The following is an 18,689-nucleotide window of genomic DNA, read 5'->3' as shown; positions in this document are numbered from 1 at the left end:
CCTTTCCTAATTATATTAACAACAACTGAAGGAGGCTGCAAGAAGTATTCGGAATATCGACAGTTTTATAACTTAGCATTGTAAACGCAATTATTAATTTCTTAATTTTATTCATATATCTGAATTTATCTGTACAAAATGCTAAAACATACACAACAATTTAGGCTGAATTGAAACAACCATGAAGTGATAACATTAATCACTAAGCAGAAGCGGAATCAGTGTTCAGGATGACTCTATTGAAACGGGAATAAGGGAGAATTTCTTAAAGTAAATCTATCTATTTCATTCATATTTTCTGATATTTTCAAAAATTTGAAGGCATTTTTTTATATCAGAAAATCATATTCTAATATAATTTTATATCAAGAATTCAATTTTCTGACATCAGGAAATCTATGTTAATTTCTGGTATCAAAGAATAGATTCCTGATATCAAAAAATCATTTATTCTCTTTCATATCAAAAATTGATTTTTTGATCTCAGAAAATGATTTTCTGATATCAAAAATTCAATTTTTTGAAATCAAGAATTTTTTTTTATATCAAGAACTATTTTTTGATATCAAGAATTCGAATTATTGATGTCAATAATTCTCATTAATTGACAAAGAAATTAATAAAAAATCATATTCTTCGAAAAAAATCCTTCGGACGTATGCTAATATGCAAATTAATAACTAGTAAGATTTCTGATATGAGTTTGATAATTTGCGGAAATGAACTTTGCTTCCGGTGTGTTTGTGTATGATATGGCGTGTGTCAGGGTGAGGTTGTATAAAATTTATATCAACTTCCTTTCGGAGTCATTGATAATGATAAGTGACTTTTTATCAGTTATTGCAATTCGAGTTTGACATTTGTGGTCATGATTGTACTTGCATTGCACGCAAACATATATCAGGGACTTATCCTACTCCCCTCCTTATATTACACACAAGAATTAAGGCATGCTTATTAATAAAAATTCTAATGTTTTCACGAATCTGGTAAATATGGGGGCATATTTCTCCACGGAAGCTTACCCCTGCGAAATGATCAAGAATAATTCTTGAACTTTAAAGAAAAGTTCATGAATTATATTCTTGAATCAGCTCATGAATTGTTCATGAAGATCCCATGAAGTTAAAATTGGACACTCATGATTTCATGGATTTTATTCATGAAAACCCAGTTCAAGAATATTCAACAACTATTTGTTGTTCATGAACAAACTTGGATTTTTTAAATGCCTGCAAAATGATCAAGAATAATTCTTGAACTTTCAAGAAAAGTTCATGAATGATATTAATAGGTTCAATGCATTTTCATGAACTATTCATGAATAATTTGTAAAAGTTATTTAGGAATGTTCATGAACTATTCATGAATGTTCTTGCTTTTTGTAAACAAAAATGTAATAAGTTATGCAAAATGAAAAACTGTAAAAGAAAATATTTTAATAGCATCTTGAAAGATTTCACAGAATTTTTGTTTTCCAATCATGGTAACGAAATCTTTGTTCACGTAAACAACTCTGAAAAGTGATAACGATAATAAATAAATTATGTAGTTCATTCGTAGTAAAATTATGAAAAATTTCAATTCAAACTTGACTCTTTGCAGAATCCTTAACCTTAGTGGCTTACTTGGTCAAGAGGAAAGTGGCTTCCTTATTCAGTGTATTTCAAAGTGTATGCCTAAAATGGAATGATTTTTAATCCAAGTCTCACTGTCTGGCAGAAAAGTGTGTTCAGCAATTAGGGCATCAGCTAAAAGGGCTTTCAAGGATTTTGAGCAGAGGTGGTCAAATAAAAAAAATCTTATTGGCTTTCCCAGGAGTGTGGAATTTTCAAAATTTCATCACTTGGATCCTTTGATCGATTACGATTCATATTTTCATTCCTTTCTTTTGTTTTTCTTCAAGAGCCTGGATTTTTTATATTCTTTTTTTGGAAGCCAGAGTTTTTTAATCTTCTGATCTCAACTCATCAACATTATCTGTGAACTGCTTCTCTTTTCCCTACAAGAATAAAGATTTTCTGAAAATGCTCATAAATGTGAAATCTTCATACTTAATTGTTTTTTTTGTTTTTTTTTTTTTTGCATATTTGTTTCATTTAATTTTACATCATAGGCACTGCCATATTTTAAAGCATTCCGAGCGGGAGTTTAGCCTGTTTCCTTTGCCCGCCATGTTCAAGATGTTATAGGTGAACAGGATGAATGTTTCAATCTTTAATAATTAAATGTAACGTAATTTGGTTGGATCCTTACTCATAACAAAGTTTGACAAAATTTTCATTAAAAAGGACATAAGTGAACTCTTACAGATAGACAGTAACATCTTGACAAATATCTCACAGATTCAGCGATTGCCTTTATTTTTTTGTAACTCACCACTAATATCTGCAGTTATGAAGTAAACTGATCCTCTGGATATTCCTTCTTCGTATTCTGTTATTTTCTTCAAAGGTTGACAAAGAATGACTAGATCTACGCTAATAATCCTCCAACTCTACCGATTTACTTTCCAACGTCTCGCGCGTTTCAAAGTTTGCGCCTTTTAAAAAGTGTCATGCAGAGCTAATTAAGAAATAGTTTCGAATTGCCAAGATTTTTGTTAAACAAAAAATAACAAACACTATCTGAATGATTGTTCACTGAAATTAATTTTTTTAAATTAATATAAGTTATATCATTATTGAACTGGATTTTTTTTTACATTATACCTGTAGAGCCATAGTTTCGTATTCAAGTATGGCCGCCTCCATATCACACCCATTCTCAATATAAGGGCACAAATGCCTCTCTGATTTTTTAAAAAATGAAGTTCAAGATAACAATTTTTCTATCAATTACCTTTGATAGAAAGTATCTGAAGATTTTGTTTCCAGATTTTTTTCATCAAATTATAATACATGAAATAATGACAAGACGATAAAGTAGAGGGTAATTTTATTCAAAAATGTAGCTTGAAATGTACGTTACTCTTTCTTCAATGTCCAAAAAAATATGTCAAAAAAAATGTAGTCATTAAAATCACAATTGGAATATCTCATCTTAACACCAGCACATCCTACCAACTCTGTCAGCAACATATTTTCTCGGCATACGAACGTGCGTTTGATTTTTCCTTTCAAAAAACAAAGGTTACTTTTTGATCCAGATGTGTAAAAACATTTTTTAAATATATGCTTTAAATTCTTCTCTCTGTTTTGTTAAGAGCGATCAGTTTGGAATCTTGTCATTTTTAATAGATACTGGAACCTAACATGTACATGTAGTAAAATTCTATTTTGTAGTTACTGTCTTTTTTAACATATATCCATGCCGATTTAGAAAACTATGTAAATGTAACGTACATTTCAAGATATATTTCTGTTTAATAAAAAGCTTAAAATTCATCTAAAATTCATCTAATAATTCATCGTTTTGTTTCAGTTTATTCCAAAAAAGATTCTCTATGTAATCACGTTGTGTTATATGTCACAATCACCACTATAAAGACACGATTGCCTCAGAATATGAGTAGGTAACGTACATTTCAAGCTTGTAATAATATGAAAATTAGTAATAAGAAAATATTGAAAAAAAAGCAATTATTGACATAAAAATCATATCAATGAAGCGTTTTAACGCAGTAATATAAGAAATCATAATGTAACAAACGAGGTTATCGTCATCAACTACATGAATGTCACGTCACTTCGGTAACGTTCATTTCACATATTATTGGGGAGTCCCCTCCACCTCATTTCATAACCATTCTTTTGTGCTGTTTCGCTGAAATTGACACCGGTCGTAGCCTAGTTACTTCTAACTGTGTGCAAGGTTACAGACAAAAAATATAAGAGTCAGATGTATTTTGCTATGATCTAACAAATGTTCGTGTTTGGCCATTGAAACTTAACATAAATCTATTCCGAATATATCCATTGACAGTCTTGTTAACAATTTCATTTAGTATGTTGCAACATCGTTTTTCAAAACACAAACATACGTGCTTTTCAGCAGATCTGGAAAAATATAACCCAAAATGCAATGATTCAAACAAAACTGAATATTCAGTATTTGAAATGTACGTGACCGTCTTGTGTTCCGGGTTTATTTGTTTTTTTTTTGTTTTTTTTTTTGTTTTTTTGTTTTTTTTTAACCAATTATAAGCCTATGCATACCTTGTTTTAAATTATCAACAACAATTCAATTAATATTGACGAAAGGTCGCACATGAAAAGTAAACAAACTGCAAAAAGGTTGCCAAAGATGAATTTAAGACACTTAGAAATAAATTTTCTAGCATGTGGTAACAGTTTAAAACATTTACGAGGATTGGGGTGCATTTAGATGTGGCCAGTTGTCAAATGGATTGTAACGATAATTTTGTTTCGCTCGTGTAAACGCAATTCATTGACTAAATTTAAAAAAAAAATGTCAGTTAGAAATACATAAAATGTACGTTACCATACGTAACGTACATTTCAAATATAAAAATCAATTCTCTTCCACAAGCATACGTTAGACGCGCAATATATTGATACTATTTGAACCTGTATATCATAAGAAATGCATCATACAGGTTTCGTATTCAGAAATATATACCAGGTATCAGAATTATATAACATAATAATTGACCTTAATATATTTTTTTCCCCAGCAGAGACGTTTCTTTTCATTAATTTTGGGATCTAGCCGACCTCCAACCTTTGAAACTTGCCTTTGTGTACACATTCGAGTGTGTGAAAGTATTAGAATACATGAAAATTCGTGCGAGATTCACTTAATTCGAATTTCATGGTAACGTACATTTCAGTCACGTACATTTCAAATGATCGCTTTTCATGTAAAAAATAATTTTTAATTGTGTTAAGCAAAACGTCTTTGGCAGTTTACAGGATACAAGGGGTTGCTTATTCAGAGTCGTCTCATATTTTCTACTTAATATGTATTCTTAATGGAAGAATATAGGTAACGTACATTTCTTTCTTATCTCTACGATTGAAAATGTCTTTCATTCCGTAAACATATTTATAAAAGTTGCTCAAGTTGTTCAATTTCATGTTACATTATCTAAGTAGGAGTAATTAATCCTTTAAAATTTAAAATTTAGCCAATCAATAAATAAAGGAGAACAAAACTATCAGGTGTATAATCTTTGTGTTTGCTTGTAATGTGGTTGAAATAGAATTAAGCGACAGGGACATTGCACAATAAAAATTATTTATTATCACAAAGAAAATGTATTTATTGTTATGAAAAGAAATATATATGATACAAGGTTTAACTTATCAGAAATTTTTTACTTGAGAATCAAAACTATATATTACACAGAGGGGATTCAGAATAATATTTGCCTCGGCGACAGTAACGTACAGTACAGTCAACGCGGTTTAGGCATTTACCGCGCACCCCCGCGGTGTGAATCTCATCGCGGTTAGTACTGGTGTCTCCGGTAAAAACCGCGTGCCCCCGCGGTTCAGTAATCCAGGTAAATCACGCCGTCGCGGTGCATCTTAGCGATTACAGGTGGGAAACAGTCTTGGTCTAAAACTCGAGTTACCTCCCTTTGAAAATATCAACCATTTAACAAAATAAAACGAAATTAATGACATTTTAAAATTTATAGAAGCTGAAATATTTGAAGTACAAAATAAAAATTAATTTTTCAAAGAAATACACCCTCATTTATCTAAATAATTATAAAAATCATCAAAGCAATTTTCAAACAGCGTTTACTAATTCTTGAATCACTTTTTTAATATGTGTTCATTCTATTTAGATCCACAACTTTCGATATAAATTACTGTATGTGATATATTTATACGACAATGCAAGATAAAACACCCCGTGTGTTATTCATGATATTCAATATTAATTTTTATTTTTCATAGCGTTTTTTTTAAATAGTAGATTGATTAAAGAAACGCGCGCGATTCATCGCAGTGTCACTTTCATTGGGGCTATAAATGATGAAAGTGTTTTAAAATTATTAATCTTCAAATATAGGAGTATAATACGCAGAAGATTTTTATGTAATCAGCATTCTCCGAGTCGTCTGTTAAGTGTCATTCCTTTATTCTGGGGCAATGTTCTTGAAATCAGTAGGGTGTGTATGCGTGTGTAATTTGATGGCCTACCAATCCGTAGAAGATAAAGTAAAATTACATACTGTCTAGAGTTAGACCTGGTACGCATACTTGGTCCTCACAGCTGTACACTGGACAAGGTGCGATCCCCTGCACCAGCCCTACCCCTGGTGTACACGTGCGTGCCCGAAAACGGGTCAGTAAAATTCATCTGTCATACATGTTTAACATACTTCACAATGACATTTACATTGATCATATAATTTAAAACATATTTGAATTAATTATTTAAATTTAAGATATGCAGATTACCATGATTACTTTCGTGTAAAAAGTTAATTTTGATATAACAATCACCCCCCTTCTCCCTTTATTTACTGGGACACTTAATGTGTCTTACACAAAACTCAGCACAATCACAACTTTGGATGGGGGGTTATTTTCCCAATATCAGTAGATGAATTGATTTAGAAAATAGCTAAGGCCTAAGTTGATTTTGAAAATAATGTATTCATGTATGAAAATTCAACGAAAACAGTGCAAAAAAAACTACCAAGCTTATTCCTGCAAAATTCTATCAAGGACTATTTACCATTGTTTACATCGCGTAAATAAAAAATTACTGAAAAAGAAATTCATTAACACCACAAACAATATCGGAACAACATTTTTTGCGCATTTTGCATTGGTAAGTAATTTTTTGTCCTCGATCAATCTAGTACATGTATACACAGTGTACATGTAGCTGCACGGACTAATCGTGGTCTCCTTAGTAACTGGTGGACTCCTGTGTATTGTGCGCGGTCAAGCGGAGAGGGATTTCCTGTCTCACAGTGACACTGTACTGGGTATAATTTCACACCTTTGTGAAAGACAAAGGATTTGGATTTTCGCAACATTTTCACAGTTTTAAAATATAAACTCATAAACCGGGTGGATTATCATGATTATAACCCCCCCCCCCCCCCCCCCCATTCCCTAGTGCCGTCTGCATGAACTTCATATTTTTTTTAAACATAAGGTTGTATGTTTCAATAACAATTACATTTGGATTCACAAAAAAAAAGACTGATCTTAATGACTTTCCCTGTATATGTCGGTCTTCTACAAATACAAAAAATAGGAATGTTAACGCTGTCCTATATGTACTGTGTACATGTCTCTCAAAAATTACGACGAGCTACATGTACATGTATTTCAATGCGTAGTTAATCCCATACGTTGACAGGGGTGGCTATAGAGGTAAAATGGTAGAAATAATATTAATTCTTTTACATATGTATGCATGTATAGCAAAAGGACGATATATCAATTTATTATGCACAACGGTATGCACAACAAAACACCCCGTTTCATCTGTATACTATTATTATGCGGATTTTTTTTTTTTAATTTTTCTCTTATTTTATTTGCACATTAAGAGTTCTTTAAGTAACACTTTAAACTGCATACAAATATTTCTACTACTCAGTGTTTTCATTTAACACGCTTTTCTCATGAACATTGTTCGTACTTACAAGTATGCTTTCAAGCGGAAATGCGCTGCAGTTTAAAGTGAATTTTGCCGATTTAAAAAAACACAAATAATAATACGAGAGAGAGAGAGAGATTTACTGCACATTGCCTATAAACATGTTTCAGAATATCTAGATCTTCCATTTATCGAATATTTATCGAAACTTATACTATGCGTTTCATTGTAAAAGTGATATACGGTATATAGTCATTGATTTAGAGAAATAAAGTTTATGCTTATGCTGAGGATATAATTTATTTTTTTTTTAAACCTGTTTTAAAAACTTACATTTATCAAACATCAGAATAACTTGGGAAAACAATCATGCGCTATTTTTTTTTTTTTTTTTTTTTTAATTCTTCGGGTACATGTAGTACGTTTATGTATCACTGTATGATATTTTTAATAGCACCATTTTTTTTTTTTACTCAAAACCTGCAATTTTATAGACCGAACAATATGCAGTTATAGATATCATACGGCCGTACAGGTAAGATCAATCCGATAAGCCAGTCAACGGTAAGTCACACCGCCGCGGTCTATACCTGGCTACAGGTAGGACCGCGATGAAATAACCGCGGGGGTGTATCGCGGAAAGGATCAAAACACCGCGGGGGGAGCGCGGTTTAATGCCTAATCCGCGTTGACCGTACTGTACATTTCAAATAGGCTACTATATTTGAATTTGGAACTCCTTAAGTACCCTTTCAGATCGATAATTATATGAATTCTTATTCATTGTTATATGACTATTTATAATGTTGATTTAAAAATTACATCAGTGGTATTTCTTTTAAATGAAAATGAGGCGACATCATTTGAGCCCTTATATTGAGAATGGGTGATCAGAGGACAACAAATATCTCTTGGAACCACTCGCCCTCAAACTGAGTACCCTGAGCTATGAAAGTGTATAGGAGAATAGACTACAAAATACGAATGTGGTTCATGTCATAGCTTCTTCACAACCATGCAGCCTGTGCTGTATCATTTACACACGATGGACAGAAAAATGTGACTTTATAACTGCATCAAAATATAAAGCTTTTCGACCCAAGAATGGTACGGTACAGTACGGACAAGAGATATAATTTTTTAGTTGTCAATAAATTTATGATACATTTTTACGAAGATTATGAAATTTTTCCTAGACTGTAAGTCTGTTTCATTTTCTTACAACTTGTTAAAAGTTTGACAAATAGAGAAAATTCGGTCGAACAAAGTTGTGTCGTGAAAAATGAGATAATTTAAAGCACAATATTAATATAGCTGGCCTGTGAATTTAAATGATGAAGAAACATTAGTAATTCAATATGAGAAAAAAATGTTGTCAATATTGAATTACTAATGTTTTATAAATTAATCATAATTTAATTACATTCTCCCTTCTAGACAGTTCATAACAGAGTGTATTATCCTGAAGAATCTAAGTTATCAATTACATAGAGTAGAAAATAGTGATTTTAACCTCTTATGATCCCATACTTTCAAAATCAAAACAAAAGCATGTTATTAATTAAATCAGGGGCTTGTTCAACAATTGCATATGCATACAAAAGTTGTATTATGGGAGTAATAAGTGTTTTCTGGCGATCGTTTGTGACAATAATTTTTACATTTTTAGTCTTCATGAAAATTCATGAACATTCATTACCTTGAACTATTAAGTTTTTTCTTTAAACTGAAAATTACCAATATTCCTATTTGTTCATCATTTGTTCATGAACTATGAATTATGAATGTTTTCATGAATTTTATTCATGAACTACTTTTATGAACCTGTTAAGAATCCTTTAAGAACCATTCATGAACAATTATGAACAACTCATAAAGGTTCTTAAAATCATGAATATCATTTCGCAGGGGCAAAAGTCTCTACACTTGTTGTGTTATAACTTTGTAACTATATGGTCCTATATTTTATCGTCTTATCAAGACACAGCATGAAATAATTCCTTATTTATACACATATTTTGGATTTCTATTTGAATTGTAGATGTTTTTACATTATATATATATATATATATATATATATATATAGAAAGCACAAAGAAATTCACTTTTACATGGATACCCACTTCCGCCCCAGCCCGGGATTGAACTCTCGACCTTCGGAATCTGTCTCCTAGCAGTGCAGGAACAGCGCGCTAGACCGCTCGGCTATCTAGGCAAGTCAAAAAACTTGCTTTCGATGCCGATGGAATTCTCGCGGCGCTGCCCTAAACTACACGGTCATTGAGAATAAAAGTGAGATACAGTTATTTGGACATTAGTTTTTAACAGAGGATTGTTACCAATACATGTATCTCACTGTATCTCACTTCTGTTCTCAATGACCGTGTAGTTTAGGGCAGCGCCGCGAGAATTCCATCGACATCGAAAGCAAGGTTTTTGACTTGCCTAGATAGCCGAGGGGTCTAGCGCGCTGTTCCTGCACTGCTAGGAGACAGATTCCGAAGGTCGGGAGTTCAACCCCGGGCTGGGGCGGAAGTGGGTATCCATGTAATTTAAGTGAATTTCTTTGTGCTTTCTATATTTATATTTCTTCACTAAGGGCAGTTATGTTAGTTTACGAGTTGTTGTAAAATGTGCTTTATAAATAATAATTAATTTCATTACAACATGTATTGGTAACAATCCTCTGTTAAAAACTAATGTCCAAATAACTGTATCTCACTTCTATCCTCAATGACTGTGTAGTTTAGGGCAGCGCCGCGAGAATTCCATCGGCATCGAAAGCAAGTTTTTTGACTTGCATAGTCGAGCGGTCTAGCGCGCTGTTCCTGCACTGCTAGGAGACAGATTCCGAAGGTCGAGAGTTCAACCCCGGGCTGAGTCGGAAGTGGGTATCCATGTAAAAGTGAATTTCTTTGTGCTTTCTATATTAATATTTCTTCACTAAGGGCAGTTATGTTAGTTTAAGAGTTGTTGTAAAATGTGCTTTATATATATATATATATATATATATATATATATATATATATATATAAACTTCTTTTTTTTTAATTGATTCTATTGCTTTATATATATGAATATTTCCGAGAAAGAAGTCAGAAACTAGTGCAATTAAATTTACTTCGCGGGGCGGGAATTCTTATGAATTTTCACTTCCCTCAGAATTCAGTAAAGCAGATTGGTGACACATCAACAGTTAGATTAGCATTGTCATTTGGGGATATTGTACTCATCGATATCACCATAATCGTTATGCCCCTCATCGAGCTTTTAAAAAAAGCGTAAGTATCCTCAGATGTATCCAAAAATAAAGATGAATATTCACAGTTGGATAATTTCATTTTTTTGTGTCTTATATATTTAATTTGGCTGATCTTACACTTTCACCTTTATGATTTGCGACCAAGCAAATACAGACTGGCTTAAATACACGTAACATATTATTATATACAATTTTGGGTAATTAGAAACATGCTCGATCTAATGTGCTGATTGTTATTTTTATTTGGTATATATACTTTGTATTCTATCATGATTCACTGCCTATATTTTCTTTAGTTCGATTGCGGGGGGGGGGGGGCAAGACTGTGGAGGCTTTATTTCATTGACTTTAATTTTATTCATTAATAAGAAAAAATATCTTTTTTATTTGTGCATTGATATTCACTAGTACTTTTGCTTAATGCAACATACTGACCTCGATGTCAAAGATTTTGCTTACTAGTATGAAATGTACTACCAGTATGTATCAAGATTAAATATCAAATCACCTTTTCTTGTATATCATTTAATTCATTTGAAATCAGTTCAATTTAACATTTTATATTTATTATCGAATGACATATTCGTGTTCATTGATCGACCCTGACAGCGTTGAAAGATTTTATCCTCCACAGGCCATCCAACTGATTCTAGCTCCATATAACTTTGTGTCTGCCCAAAAGTATATACTTAACTGAACAGGCACGTAGCATCGATTTTGAAAGTGGGGAGGGGGGGGGCAACCACTGATTTTTTTTTTAACTTACCTGAAAAAGTTGACAAGCAACAAAAAAAAAAAAAACGAAAATATAAATTTACCAAAAACGTAAATCCTATTTCCTGGGGGAGGGGGGGGGGGGGGGGGGGGGTAGAGGCAAACTTTTTTCACTACCAATTCCTTTCAATATCCATTTTTAAAGCTTAAAATTCTACATTTCCTTTATCTTCCTTTACTTTAGTATAAAGTGGGGGGGGGGAAACAGCCTTTCAATGAACATTTACAATAGTAAAAGTATTGTTGGCAAAAAAAGTGGGGGGCCAGGTCCCCCCGCCCCCCCCCCCCCCCGTTGCTACGTCCCTGCTGAAAGCCTACCTTAGTATTTTTTTGTGTAACAGTATTCACACGCAAATTATTACTGGTACTGGAATCTAGTAAAGTCCATACGTCAAGGTTGGTGTTTCTTGAAATGCTGTCTTTAACACTATGTTTTTTTTCATGTAGCCAGATAACGGGAGGCGGGTAAACGTGTTATCCAAAAACACCAGATTCACCTGTAAGAAATTTAAAAAAAATCACTAAATGGTGACAATTATGTTTTAGCTATAGTTATCTGATTTCATCTATTGTCGTCCTTATTTTAAAATTTTGAAAATTTTCAGATTCTTCTCATTCAACCAATTTCAACCAGTTTTGGTATAGAGCATCCATAGGTAAGACAAACAAAAATGTTAATTTCATTGCCCCTACCTTCTTCGAGACTGAAGGATGAGTGAGTCAAAAACCAGGAAAGTCAATGCACATTCGAAAACTTCAAGGAACTATTGGCATTATTCTAATGTGATATATGGCGTATTTTTGATAAGTTCAGACTAACTAAAACTAAAAAGAGCTTTCTATTTTTTTTGTTACTTTATATAAAGATAGGACTTTCCTGTAAATTACACAATTTAAATCAATCGTGTTTCATAGATATCACAGATTTAAAACAATAACCGATTTATTTCCGACTCGGATTTAAATATCAGACATGTACAGTTTAAAGTCAATTTAACTAAACAAACATGGGGAAATCTAAGTTCAAAATTGGTGAAAATTTGAATGTAAAAAAACAAATATAAATAATGTAAATCTACACTTAATCTCGTATTTTTATTTTTTAGCTCGGATACGCCATATATAGCTTTAACAAGCAGTGAGTCTTTTGCCAAAATTATTTTATTAGCTCACTTGAGCTGAAAGCTCAAGTGAACTTTTCTGAACTTATTTTACTTCAAGGAACTATTGGCATTATTTTAACAAGCAGTGAGTCTTTTGCCAAAATTATTAGCTCACTTGAGCTGAAAGCTCAAGTGAGCTTTTCTGAACAAATTTTTCTATAGTCCGTCTGTCTGTCTGTCTGCCCGTCCGTCTATCTGTAAACCTTTCCCATTTTCGACTTCTTCTCAAAAACCACTGGGTTAATTTTAAGCAAACTTGATACAAAGCATCCTTGTATGAAGAGGGATTTGAGTTGTTAAAATGAAAGGCCAATTAAAGTCTCCATCAAAGGGGAGATAGTCAAGAAAATAGAAAACAAGAAATCTGTGAGCCAATGCTCACTTGTAATACCCCCGCTCTGATATGACTAACACTATCATGTTAATATACACAGGTTAAATTACAGGCAAATGCACAGAAAAATAGGATGTTGACATCAGATTCATATCAAAATTAATCCCACAATATGGCATGCCTCAACAAACAGTGTGCTAAATTTCAAGCATCTGATATGAGTAATTAATGAGAAAACTGCGACCAAAACTTGTAAACGGACAGAGACAGACAAAATATGTATTCCACCATATGGCATGCCTCAGGGAAGGTTGTGTTAAGATTTCAAGCGTCTGCAATGAGTAGTTGCTGAGAAAAGCTGAAAATTATGTGGAAGCATCCGGAGGTAGTGTAGATTCTAAATTGTTCAAATCATGACCCCCGGGGATATGGCGGGGCCAGAATAGGGAATCTAATTTTTACAAAGAAATATATATAGCTGTAGGGAAAAATCTTTTTAAAATCTTCTTCTCAAGAACCACTGGACCAGAAAAGCTGAAACTTATGTTGAAGCATTCTGATGTAGTGTGGATTCTAATTTGTTCGAATCGCTTTAGGATTGTCAAGATACGCATTACATAGAGGGAATTGTGTTAAATGACAGAATGGCCAAAGTTACTTAGGTGAGCGATGTGACCCACGGGCCTTTTGTTATATAAACGGTCAAAAGGTATAAGAAGTTCTTCGGTTAAAGTTATTAGTCATAGAGTAAAAATGCTAAAAAAATGAAAAGTATTTTCCATATATATGTTTCCGTAAACATTTCCATCAACGTTTATTGTCCCAAACTCTAATCTGAACAAAATTAAGAGGATTTACCAAAGATATTTATCTGATATATTACTTCTTTTGTTGGATAAAAAAAAATGTTGATCAGCCTTAATTAAACTAGATATACTTTTTAAACCCCAATATTCTTTAATCATTATATTTATGATTTTTCTAATGAAAAATTTCATGATCAAATTTTTAAAAATACAAAGAATAAAAATCAATACTTACATCTAAATCTTTTGCCTAAAAAATTGAAATACTAGTAAATTGAAAACATGTTATAGACTGAAGTTCAGTAATTTGAAACTACTAGTAATGATAAGGATAAAAATTTGTTTAAACAAATTCCATACGTGTTTCCATTTCTGTTTTAAGAGAGACAATTGTGGACTTCATATCGCCAATAGTAGAACTCATTTTAATCATCATTTTCTCCAGCTCTATTCCTTTGATTTCTCCATAAAAAGCTGCTCCAAAACATTCCGAATTCAATTGTCTCCATTTGTTGCTCTAACCAACTTTCAGACGCCAGGTGTATAAAGAATAAGTAACATATTATTTTAAAGGAAATTGCAGTGGTATACGTCTTTATGTTTAGTAAGACTTAAAATTCATGCATAATAATTTTCCAAAAATGTATACCTCATTTTTCCAAGAATTATCAGACAGACTGTTCTGCTTTAAAGCACATGTATATGATGTAAACATCTGTAAACATGTCTAACCATCTTTCAGATGCCAGGTGTATAACGAATAAGTAACATATTATATTTAAAGAAATTGCAGTGGTATAAGTCTTTGTGTTTGATAAGAGTTTAAAGCCATGCATAATATTTTGCAAAAATGTATAGTTACCTCATTTTTCCAAAAATTATCAAACATACTGTTCACAGACACTATCATAAAGCATATGTATAATATGATGTATACATCTGAAAACATGTTTGTACATTAAATGCTATTCAAAGAGAAAATGAAAGTCCAGTGGCATAGGGATCGTGCAAGGTATGCAATAATGTGTCTGGTTTAAAATTACTGATGTGTTTCTTAAACTTTGGAAATGTAGAGTGTAATTAGCAAAGATCTAGATCTTTTTTTTACATGAAGGTTGCAGCTGTGATTATTTTGCTATTTTGAAGCTACATTTCTATTTGTTTTGTTATTTATTTAGTAAGGATACATTACGTGGTTGAATCATAATAAGGTACTCCTGGGGATCATGATCCGTGTGATTAAAGCCCGTGTTCTCTTGTTAACTGTTCCTCATCCATATCTTGTTTTTTTCGTTTCGCCAGTACGATAATTGACAATACAAGTTTTTCTTTTGAACAACTACAGAGTTGTTTTTTTTTTTACATACACTGAGTATGAAGTCTCGAACTTTGTCAGTTTGTGAACGAAAAAAAGAAAAATACTAAGTCATGGGTATACCCTTGAAAATTTTCTAGAATACAAAAAAATCATCATTTAATTATTTATTCCGAACAAAAACATTGTACTTGTAAATAAAACAAATGAAATTATCAAATATTTCTTGCACTTTTCCTGCACTCCGGATTCTCTCTTATCCGGCCAATTTTTATGGATTCAGTGGTATCCAGTGGGCAAATTATGCTGTAAAACATTAACATGTTATGTTAATTTTTACAACTACACTGTACGAGGGTTGTTAGAAAAGTTCGTGGACACATTGAATTACGGAAAATCTATTGTGTACTGTGAAGTATGGCCTATGTCTGAATAAATTCCTACATTTTGTTTATTGGTATGTAAAAAATAAAGTCCAAATAATGAAATCTTGAAAATCTACAACGATTTTTATTATGAGGTCATGGGATTCACGGAGCAATCACTTGACGTAAGGCGACGTAACAACCAGATTTCAACCCGTTAAGCTTTGTCGCAGTTCAAAAAATCTTTCATTTCTTCAGATTTTTCTTATCTTTTTTCTACTTTAAAATTGAATATCTAGATCAACATGTTACTTTTCTACTATAATGTCTTTTGTATTGATTTGGATATTATTGAGATCTTTAAAAAAGTCTATGCAGTTAATCGATCAGGTATTGAAACTATGCAAAACCATATAGGCGCAGAGCAACGTCCATGCAAAAAGGGGGTATTGAAGTGTCACCGCAGTTAATCATTCAAAATGTTAATCCTTCCATTCTTATGAAGCTACAACCATTTGAAAACTTGTCCTTTGTATGTGTAGGAAATTCCCGGCGGAATCGTGAACATTTTAATCTCTTTTTAGACATTTCCCTGTCCGCACACATAATTTTTACGTACTGCAGTGCTTCATGACGCTCAATGACGTTCCGATTTTTGGCTTTGTTTTTACGCGTCGATCAATCTTAAACGGCTATAAAACAGTCATATACCGTCCAATTTAGTTCAAAACTTCTCCCAGTGACGTTTCATGTATACTTTAGCGGCAGGTAAAATATCATAAATCTCTTTGCGCTACAATTGTGCAATTTTTGATTTTAAGAAAGAGTCTTTATAATGTAAACGTGCCAAAATGTAGCATGCTCCGTGAAGCAAGTTTTTTCAAAATAAAAAAGCTGTATATATTTCAATAATCACCGGAGAGCACCCAATTCTTGTATATTTATTGAAAAAGAGCTTAAGATTTTATCTGAAAAGTTTGACCAGTTTCGTGGAAATAGCGCGCTCACAATAGAACTTGTCCTCGAACTTTTCTAACGCCCCTCGTATGTCCGACCTAATTTCCTTATATGGAAGCTCATTATAATCTTAAACTGATTATCTTTCGTTTTTAGAAATTTACTGGACCAAATATACTGTAAGAGAACCTCGCTATAGCCCTCTAATGGAAATTGGTAACATTTCAAAATGAGGGGGAAATTCTTAATGGGACATTAAGCAAAAGAAAGAAACATCTGATGATAAGTTAATTTCTTTATATATATTTCTTTATTGAACATTTTTTTTTTCAGAATGACATATGCTGTACATGTTCATTGATCGACCATGATAGCGTTACAAGATTTTATCGTCCACAGGCCATCCAACTGATTTTAGCTCCATACAATATGGTATTGCCCCAAGGTTTTAGACTTAACTGAAATCCTACCCGGGTAACTTTTCGTGTATCAGTGCGCACACGCAAATTAGTACTCATACTGGAATCTAGTAAATAAAGTCCATATGTCAAGGTTGGGATTTCTTGAAATGCTGTCTTGAACACGATGTTTTTTTCATGTGGCCAGGTAACCTGAGATGGGTAATCGTGTTGTCCAAAAACACCAGATTCACCTGTAGGAATTTTTTTAAAAACAAATATCAGTAAATGATGACAATTATGTTTTAGCTATAGGTAACCTGAGTCACTTAGGTGACCAATAGTTATCTGATTTCATCTGTTGTCGTCCTTATTTTGTAAATTATAAAATTTTTCAGTCTTTTCTCATTCACTTTCAACCAACTTTGGTATAGAGCATCCATAGGCAAGACAAAAAAAATGTGAATTCCATGGCCCCTACCCTCTTCGGGACTGAAGGATAAGTCAAAAACCATGAAAAGCAATGCATTTATAAAAAAAAAATGTTTTTTTTCTTGTAAACATCAAGGAACTACTGGCATTGTTATAACAAGCAGTAAGTATTCTACCAAAATTATGATATGTTAGGTTAAAAGACTAGAGGTTCTGTGTTAAAGTAATTGAACATAAATTGAAAACGCAAAATAAGTATTTTTCAATATACATAATTCCATTTCCAACGACCTTTATACTAGTATTATTGTCCAAAACTCCAATCTGAACAAAAAGTATAGGCTTTTAAAAATATATTTTTATTTTAGAAATTACTTTCTTTTGTTGGATTAAAAAATGCTGATTTGTTATAGTAATACTACATTTAATTTTTCAAACCCCAGCATTCTTTATCATTCTATTTATGATTTTTCTAATCAAAATTCTTATGATCGAATTGAATTTTTATACTTTGAAAAATACAAATAATAAAAATCAATACTTACATCTAAATCTTTTGCCTGAAAAATGGAAATGCTTGTAAATCGAAACATGTTTTAGACTGACGTACAATAACTTGAAATTACAAGTAATAATAATGGGTGAAAATGTGTTTAAACAAATTCCATACGTGTTTCCATTTCTGTTTTAAGCGAGGCAATCGTGGACTTCATTTCGCCGACAATAGAATTCATTTTAGTCATCATTTTCTCCAGTTCTATTCCTTTAGTTTTTTCCATAAAAAGCTTCTCCAAAACATTCCGAATTAAATTGTCTCCATTTGTTGCTCTAACCAACTTTCAGACGCCAGGTATAACGAATAAAAACGTATTACATTAAAAGAAATTGCAGTGGTATACGTCTTTATGTTTGACATGAATTTAAATTCATGCATAATCATGACAATATTTTGCAAAAATGTATACCTCACTTCTCCAAGAATTATCAGACAGACTGTTCACAGACACTGTCATAAAGCATATGTATAATATGATGTATACATCTGAAAACATCTTCTACCTGTATGCCAAAAAATTAATGCAAAGATTAAAAATATACATCTTAAATTAAAAGTATGTAATAAAGACAAAAATATTTCTCTTAACAGTTATCTGTAACTATATATATATATAGAAAAAAAAGTAATAAATAATTCTAATTATCAATAAAACCTAATTTGAAAAACTGATATTGATTTTACATATACACATATCCATGTTATTACGAATGTGTATCAGGCATGAAAAGATCATTCTTTTTCTTCTTTTGACATACTGACTTTGCTTCTGTCGACATACTGACATTGTT

The 18,689-nt window shown here is 32.2% G+C and overlaps 1 protein-coding gene and 1 long non-coding RNA gene across 2 annotated transcripts; both read right to left on the bottom strand.

Annotated features, from left to right (window-relative positions):
• Positions 1–11,905: 11,905 nt before the first annotated feature.
• Positions 11,906–14,282, bottom strand: LOC134278677 (uncharacterized). The gene is made up of 3 exons (XR_009994491.1): positions 14,236–14,282; positions 14,111–14,125; positions 11,906–12,069 (listed from the first exon to the last, which is right to left on the bottom strand). It is a non-coding gene; the product is annotated as an uncharacterized LOC134278677 (long non-coding RNA).
• Positions 14,283–16,799: 2,517 nt separating this feature from the next.
• On the bottom strand, positions 16,800–18,397 carry LOC134278676 (uncharacterized). Its single transcript, XM_062760977.1, has 4 exons — positions 18,308–18,397; positions 18,013–18,178; positions 17,888–17,902; positions 16,800–17,164 (listed from the first exon to the last, which is right to left on the bottom strand). The coding sequence occupies exons 1-4, from the start codon at positions 18,392–18,394 to the stop codon at positions 16,899–16,901; spliced, it is 534 nt and encodes a 177-aa protein (XP_062616961.1). The 5' UTR covers positions 18,395–18,397; the 3' UTR covers positions 16,800–16,898.
• Positions 18,398–18,689: the final 292 nt, after the last annotated feature.

Source organism: Saccostrea cucullata, unplaced genomic scaffold, assembly GCF_032062105.1.
Source record: "Saccostrea cucullata isolate Sc308-1 unplaced genomic scaffold, CSIRO_AGI_Scuc_v1 ctg6391, whole genome shotgun sequence".
NCBI lineage: Eukaryota > Metazoa > Mollusca > Bivalvia > Ostreida > Ostreidae > Saccostrea > Saccostrea cuccullata.
This window is presented reverse-complemented; position numbering and strand designations above follow the sequence as displayed.

Excerpts from the sequence above, each read along its gene's own strand:
- LOC134278676 (XM_062760977.1), bottom strand. The coding sequence starts at position 18,394 with ATGTTTTCAGATGTATACATCATATTATACATATGCTTTATGACAGTG. Across the intron at positions 18,179-18,307 it reads ATAATTCTTGGAGAAGTGAG|TTGGTTAGAGCAACAAATGG; the intron begins GTATACATTTTT and ends GGCGTCTGAAAG.